Below are 7,778 nucleotides of genomic sequence, written 5' to 3'. Positions count from 1 at the left end.
TGAACTAGTAGCAGGATAAATATAGAAGATGTGAATGATCAACAGAGAAGATGCCAAAGGGGCATGAACCTGTAGATGCGCCCTGAGGGGCTTATAAAAATATACCTGCGTAAGCATGGTGTACGTCGGTGAAGCAACGATTTGCCACAAGACTGTAGGACTGTGCTGAAGTAGGGATAGCAATGAAATAAGAGCCCCATAGAAGGTCTGGGAAAAACCCAGCACCTCACTGACTTTACTTATCGTTCTGAATTGTGGTGCACCCGACTCTATATTGTTTTAATCTAGTCCTATAAACTAATCTAATTTTTTTACTCTTTAGCACACCACAAAAAACAACAACCGGAGAATGATCAGAGATGTTCATCACCTAACAGAGCTTGATGGCTGTAGGATGCATGCATGGATGCTCTGATGTTAACCTAAATTAAACTAAATTCAGTAAAAAATAGAGTAGTGGCCGCTTATTATTACAGTATATTTTTACTGTTCCTATCCTGAACTATTTAAAATTATTCTTTTTATTCTTTTTTATGCCAAAAAAAACAACTGGAGGCTAATTAATGATACATGCCATCGACCAGTACTCGACGGCTGTAGGACGTACAGAAGTGGTTCAAAAAAGGGATGAAAGAACAGACATGAAAAAAAAGGTCTTTACGAAAAGTGAGCAATGTTGCCAATCAGTGATATGCGCCTGATCAGTGGTTTGGCGGCTGTAGGATGCACACATGGAAGTGATGCAAAAGGAAGGGAGATAGACAGGGACAAAAAAGTTCTGGAAAACAGCAAGCATGAACGTTGTGTCACTGATCAGTACTCAGTGGCTGCAGGATGCACAAACAAAAAAAAGGTGCTAAAAATCAAACGATCAATTACTAATTATTGTTCGACCGCAAAAATGGGGGTGGGGATGGGGTTAGGGAGAGGGGTAGATGGGGGAAAGGAGAAGAGAGGAAATTGGGATGGATTGCAAAAGATCAGGGATCAGGAATGGATCACTGAAGTATCAGGAATGCCTTCTTTCTTCAACAGCAGTAGCACCAGTTGAAGTGATTGGCACACACTTCAAAAAGTCTGCTGTACCACAAGGCCCAGCACAGCACCGCAGAACAGTGGTATGACCTCCCTGCACACATTCAAAGCTAGAATGAGGAAGTGCAGGGCGGTAATACTGATGTCAGATCGCCTCTGTGCACTTTGTTTGATGCGATCAACTTACAGTACCAATCATAGGCTGGACATCAGTGTTTCAGGCAATTTAGTGATTTAGTGATTAGCTGTTCATAACTGAACAGTCAACCACAGCGATTGTAGCTGTCCCCCCTGGGACGATAGTTCCTAGTGCCCTGATGTGAGAATCAGTAGCCACCTTAATGCGACCACAGCTACTGCGGCCGCGGTACCACATTTAAACTTATGATGTATTCGTATGTCCAAAGTTGGTAAGTACCTACCAGCCTGGGTGTACGGATATGTCCAAAGTTGTAAAAGAGCTCAGTCAGTTTGGATCAGCAATGCTTTTATAGATTTTTCCTATTTTTTTGTTTGCTTTGCCATATTATTTCCTAGAAAGGATACTATGCTTATTTATTTTTTACATAATTGCTCACTGATTTTCAGATGTTCTTACCTATGTAGCGGTCTAATTTATAATTTTGAGCTAGAAAAAAAATAGATACATACTAATATGATTTCCAGCTGGAAATCTACAGCTTTGCCCATCCCAGAATTGAATCAGAGATGAATAATTGTAAAAAAAACTGTGCAAAGAGATCTTCTTAGCAGTGGGTATAGATTACATTTTATTAATTTATCTGCAAGCCATAAGCAAATCTGAAACGTACATTTACTGCAGGATCAGTAGACGTTTGGTTTTATATGTTGCATGATTTAATTGCACAATTTTAGAGGTAACCAGGATTATCAACTGTCTTTGTCCTAAAAGGTATATTTAGTTATTTCGAATGGGCTCTAGAGTGCTTGTGACACTCTCTTATAAAGTAAATCTCATGTTGTTTAACAAATAAATGTATTCTTAAAAATAATTTTTTGGTGAATGAGAACAAACTACACACGTGGTCAAAATTGTTGGTACCCATCCTATAATGACAGAAAAACCCACAATGGTAACGGAAATAACTTGAATCTGACTAAAATTATAATAAATGAAAAATCTATGAAAATGAACAAATGAAAGTCAGACATTGCTTTTCAACCATGCTTCCACAGAATTAAAAAAAAAATACACTCATGAAATAGGCCTGGACTGAAATGATGGTACCCTTAGCTTAATATTTTGTTGCACAGCTTTTTGAGGCAATCACTGCAATCAAACAATTCCTGTAACTTTCAATGAGACTTCTGCACCTCTCGACAGTTATTTTGTCCCACCCCTCAAGAGCAAACTGCTCCAGTTGTCTCGTGCTTGAAGGTTGCCTTTTCCATACGACATGTTTCAGCTCTTTCCTAAGATGCTCAATAGGATTTAGGTCAGGGCTCATAGAAGGCCACTTCAGAATAGTCCAATGTTTTCCTCTTAGCCATATTTGGATGCTTTTAGCTGTGTGTTTTGAGTGATTATCCTGTTACAAGACTGTGCCAGATGCAGCAAAACAGCAGTCATTTTGTATTTTTTCCACTTTCTTACTATTGCACCAACAGTTGTCTCCTTCTCACCCTGCGTCTTACGTATGGTTTTGTAGCCCAATCCAGCTTTTTTGAAGGTCTATGATCTTGTCCCTGACATCCTTATAAAGCTCTTTGGTCTTGCCCATGTTGTAGAGGTTAGAGTCTGACTGATTAATTGAGTCTGTGGACAGGAGTCTTTTGTAAAGGTGACTATGTAAGACAGCCATCTTCAATACAGGTAACAAGTTGATTAGGAGCGTCTAACTGGTCTGTAGGAGCAAGGACTCTTAATGGTTGGTAGGGGATCAAATATTTATTTCTCACTGCAAAATGCAAATAAATGTATATAATTTATACAATGTGATTTTCTGGATTTTAATTTTGATATTCTATCTCTCAATGTTAAAATTAACCTACTCTTAACATTATAGACTGTTCATGTATTTGTCAGTCTGCAAACTTTCAAAATCAGCAAGGGATCAAATGCTTATTTCCCCCACTGTAAGCATTACATTTTTTTTTTTATTAAATCTGCAGACCTTTTGTACCACTTCTAACTATTCTATGATGAAGTAGCTTTTCCTGCTAAGAGAGCAATCAAGAGAAAGATATGTAAAGTATGACATTAATGAATTTCTTGGATTTGTTATAAAGGTTCACTTTCCTGCTAAAGCTATGTTCCGTTCTTCTTATGTGTCGGATATTGCCTGTAAAACAAGCACTTTTGCAATTTAACGCTCGTCAAAATTTGTAGGCATTCTTGTGATTTAATTGGTTTTCTTTAATTTACAGCTCATTGCATAGGAGACACTGCGGTCTAGCTTAAAAGCGCTGCACTGAAGCTGGGCAGGATTAGGAGATAAAAGCATGCTCCATTGCCAGTGGTCAGTTTCAAAACAATACACCCTCAATAGAGAAGAGCTTTTAAGCACTGCACATATTCTGCTGTCTATAGTAGCAGTGGTCGGTCTCCGAGGCAACTAGCTGTGAAAGAAACAAAAGAAAAGTGTTAACATCTCAAGAGCTGAAAATGTTAATAAACAGTGAATTGCAAAATTGTTTGTACGTTCAAACATTATCCTATAAAATATCCCATGAAAGAAGATGGAAAAAAAACTTTAATTTAATGCTAACATGCTAAGTATACATTTGATTAAATAGATTAGTAGATGTCAAATGGACTTACAGGAAAGTGTGAATTAAATATGTCTATTGCTTCATAGCTATAGTGTCATGATCACAAAGAAAAACAAACAAACATAGACCATAATCTAACAAAGTAAAAAAAAATCATAAGAAAGTTTTCGTTTCAATTTTTATTTATAGATAAAGAGCAAATGGAGAGCCTGGTTTTCAGAAGAAATCTTGAACACGCCTAAAGGATCCAACCCTGGAGTTAGTTGCTCCCCAGTCGTTGTATCTTCTGTACTCTGCGGGTCTCAGGTAATACTGACGTCCTCTGTAATTAGGCTCCTCATAAAAGATCCAGTGACCTTCCAGGACATTACAGGAGTATATATCAGGATATCTAAATTCTTCATGTACATGTGGGCAATCTTCAGTAAACTCTAGCATTGCACCATGGAAGTCATCTTTCTCATATATCCTAATTCTGAATGTACCACGGTGCTTAAAGAATAAAAAGATTCATTTATTACTTATACTCTCAACTTTTATGTCCTCCTGACTGCAACCATTCTGGAACATATTGAAATATTCTGGACACATTTAATACTCCCTTTGGGGCCAATTTATTAAGACTGGTGTTGCGCATGCCATTCTTAATGAAGCGCTCACTGGAGTACAATGCACCAAGCTTACTAAGAAGTGCACACCACTTAATAAATTTGGTGCTTTCTCGCTCTGGCATGCGCCACCCCGCAAATCACCATAAATGCTACTCCAATCAAGGACGCATTCACTTATAATGAATTTGATGGACTCTGTCTCTCCCTGGCTTCTCCCAGATCCACCCATTTTGACAGATCTGGTTTAATCAGGCATGCTGCACAAAAATTCTGAAACGTTTCAAGATGTTGGTCACAAACATTTTTTTCAGCAGTCCATATGCCTTTTCAATTTTTCAATATTCTTATCACAATAAATGGTCTTGCTGCTCATAGTGACTTTGCATCATACAATGTAACTTAAACTAATTGGTTGCCATCTGTTGCCTGGATACATGATGTCCAAGATTACATTTTAATCACTAGTTATACATCTTTAACAACAGTCCATATTGAATGTATGAAATATGACAGAACGAGGAATAACAAAATAATGGTGGTAATGAACATCCTGTTTTTATTTGAAATAGATATATTTATTTTAAGGCAACCTTATTCCTTCAACTAGAAATCACACTTACACCGACTAAGAAGGTTTCCAAAATATCCGTCAAAGTACATCAGCAAGCTTGACAATGACCCTCTCCTCTGTGAGTCCCAAGGAGACTAACATCACACACTGTAGCACTGAGCCACCAAAAACAAAGGTTACAGTTAGAGGCAAACTTTGTTTAACCTCAGTATATAATTTGAGGAAGTGCCTCATAATATTTCTAACAAGGTGAATAAACACCTATTATTAAAAAATTATACTTGTATTAATAACATTATAAGAAAAAGGAAATAAACTTGGTAATTCCTATCCCCAAAATACTTTTACATATATCTATGTGGTGACCAAATAATATCCAATAATACTATGTGACGTATTTATTGGATATTATACTTTCATGGATATTATATGTGTTAGCATTTGTTGGATAAGAATTACCAAGTCTCTTTTTTTAATAGTATTAATAAAGGTAAAGTTTGCAATAGTAGGCATTTATTCACCTCGTTAGAAAGTCACTGTATCCCTTACATGATTGACATACTGTAAGTCTGGTGCCCCATAATGCCACTGTGATAAGTCATTGTGGAAACAGAGATACTAAACAGAGCTATTTATGAGCAGATTTTCCCTTTGAAACTTACTTGTGGAATTATGCGACAAGACCTAACAGAGTCACTGTGGCTTGTCCAATGAGAGAAGTCGGGATACTCTCCTCTTTTCAGGAAGTATTGATTGCCCCTATAGTTGGGGTGCTCATACAACATCCAGTTTCCATTTTCCACACGGATGGAATTACAGTGGCTGAAGTATGAGTTAAGTTCAGAACAGTCAGAGCTGCACTCATAAGAGCGGCCCTGGAAGTTCCTGTCCTCGTAGAAGATGATCTAGAATGGAAAGAACAGCACAAAATTATTTTTACATTTCAATAAACAGTATAGTAATATGTAAAGTCAAATAGAGAATCCAGGAGAAAGGAAACATCCATTCAATATTTTATGAAAAAAGTGCACTTGTGAATTTAGTCTTAAACAAACAAAGTACACATTCACAAATGCTGTAGAGCCGCACATTGAGGCCAGATGTGTCCTACTGTGAAGTCATACAGCTTTTGTGCCCCGCATACTGTGATCTGCTGGAACAAACTACAATTTTGTGAGGCAGAAAAAACACTACCTGTCTTGGTACAGAAATGGAGAGCAATGCGGTTACAAAATGGACACATACACTTCCATGAATGGTCACACATTGGCGCAGTTCTTGTACCTGACGACCTTACTATATGCAGTTCAGGGTAATAATGGTCACTGAATGTGAAATGTATCATCCAGCTTTCCATCGCTAAATTTATAAATGTAAAAATATATTCACCTACCATTTTCTCACCTCATATAAACCTTTTCTCTGGTTCTATGGGTAAGCTTCCCCACTACACCGTAAAAAAAAACAGGCCAAAATATGTCTTGGTTTAAGAATGATCTTTTATGTGTATGCATCTATGTACTCTATGTAGAAATCAATATATTCACACCATGCTTGTTTTCAGAGATTTTAGTTACAAATGCCTTAATGACATGTTTTGGGGACACATTTTGGTTCTTGAAATTTATTATGGGCAAAGTGCACTGAACATTAGTAAAGAATTTAAAATAGTATTGCAATAGTAATAAAAGATAAAGCAAATAAATAAATGCAAACTATAGTGATGGAATTACAATGGTGATGCAAGAAGAAATAGTAATGGCTTAATTGTATTTCTGCAAGTATGTATGAATGCATGCATGTATGTATAGCTTAGTGACTGTGTGCATGTTCATTGAGTACAACTGGTACACAAATATTTGATATTTCAGACTAATTTTTCTGCATATCTACATAACTTACCTTTCCCATGATGGTTTATTGATGAGGTTTTAAACCAAAGTGCCACAAAATGGTAACACAATTCTCCTTTATATAGTGTGTCTTCATTTCTTTGTGAAGCTAAAGAATATGAATGTGAATAGCTGCTGCTTGATTTAAAGGAAACTGAACACGCTGCTAATGCAGGACTTAGCGTTGTGCTGACAGCGTTTTGCCACAATAGAATGCACTGAGACTAACAGCAAAGTCAATTTAGCACAAAAGACTGAAAGAGAAAAAAGAGTGCCTATCTCAATAGAAAATGACTGAACAATTGAAAGCATAAAATGATTTAATTTCATTTGATTTTTTAATACAGTATATGCCTTACATAAAGAACAACAATCACTGTCCTTTAGGTAATACATATACATGCTCAGTTAACTCACTAATGTGCCAATTAATATATAGAGTGAGCATTGGGTGCGCACATTTTAATTATTTTAATCTTTCTTTGCTAGAAAAATCAGTGAGTGAATTCAAAAATGTAAATTTTGAAATTAACACTGAATCTGACAACTGTAAAAGTTGACGAATAGGGGAGGTATATACAATCAGGGCCAAAAGTGTTGGCACCCTTGAAATTGTTTCAGAAAATTAAGTATTTTTCCCAGAAAATATATATACACTATGGTTCAAAAGTTTAGGGTCACCCAGACAATTTTGTGTTTTCCATGAAAGCTCATACTTTTATTAATCAAGTGAGTTGCCAAATGAATTGAAAATCTAGTCCAAACATTGACAAGGTTCGAAAAAAATATTTTTATTTGAAGTAATAATTTTCCTCTTCAAACTTTGCTTTCGTCAAAGAATGCTCCCTTTGCCGCAATTACAGCATTGCAGACCTTTGGCATTCTAGCAGTTAATTTGCTGAGGTAATCTGGAGAAATTTCACCCCATGTTCCTGA

At 36.5% G+C, this 7,778-nt stretch overlaps 1 protein-coding gene across 1 annotated transcript; it reads right to left on the bottom strand.

Moving 5' to 3' along the window:
• Nucleotides 1-3,932: 3,932 nt before the first annotated feature.
• On the bottom strand, nucleotides 3,933-6,990 carry LOC143786370 (gamma-crystallin-1-like). The gene is made up of 3 exons (XM_077275707.1): nucleotides 6,853-6,990; nucleotides 5,613-5,855; nucleotides 3,933-4,260 (listed from the first exon to the last, which is right to left on the bottom strand). The coding sequence occupies exons 1-3, from the start codon at nucleotides 6,859-6,861 to the stop codon at nucleotides 3,985-3,987; spliced, it is 528 nt and encodes a 175-aa protein (XP_077131822.1). The 5' UTR covers nucleotides 6,862-6,990; the 3' UTR covers nucleotides 3,933-3,984.
• Between the last annotated feature and the right edge of the window lie 788 nt (nucleotides 6,991-7,778).

Source organism: Ranitomeya variabilis, chromosome 7 (genome assembly GCF_051348905.1).
Source record: "Ranitomeya variabilis isolate aRanVar5 chromosome 7, aRanVar5.hap1, whole genome shotgun sequence".
Taxonomy (NCBI): Eukaryota; Metazoa; Chordata; class Amphibia; order Anura; family Dendrobatidae; genus Ranitomeya; species Ranitomeya variabilis.
Note: the sequence above shows the minus strand (reverse complement) of the source record. Positions and strands in the feature narration are given on the sequence as shown.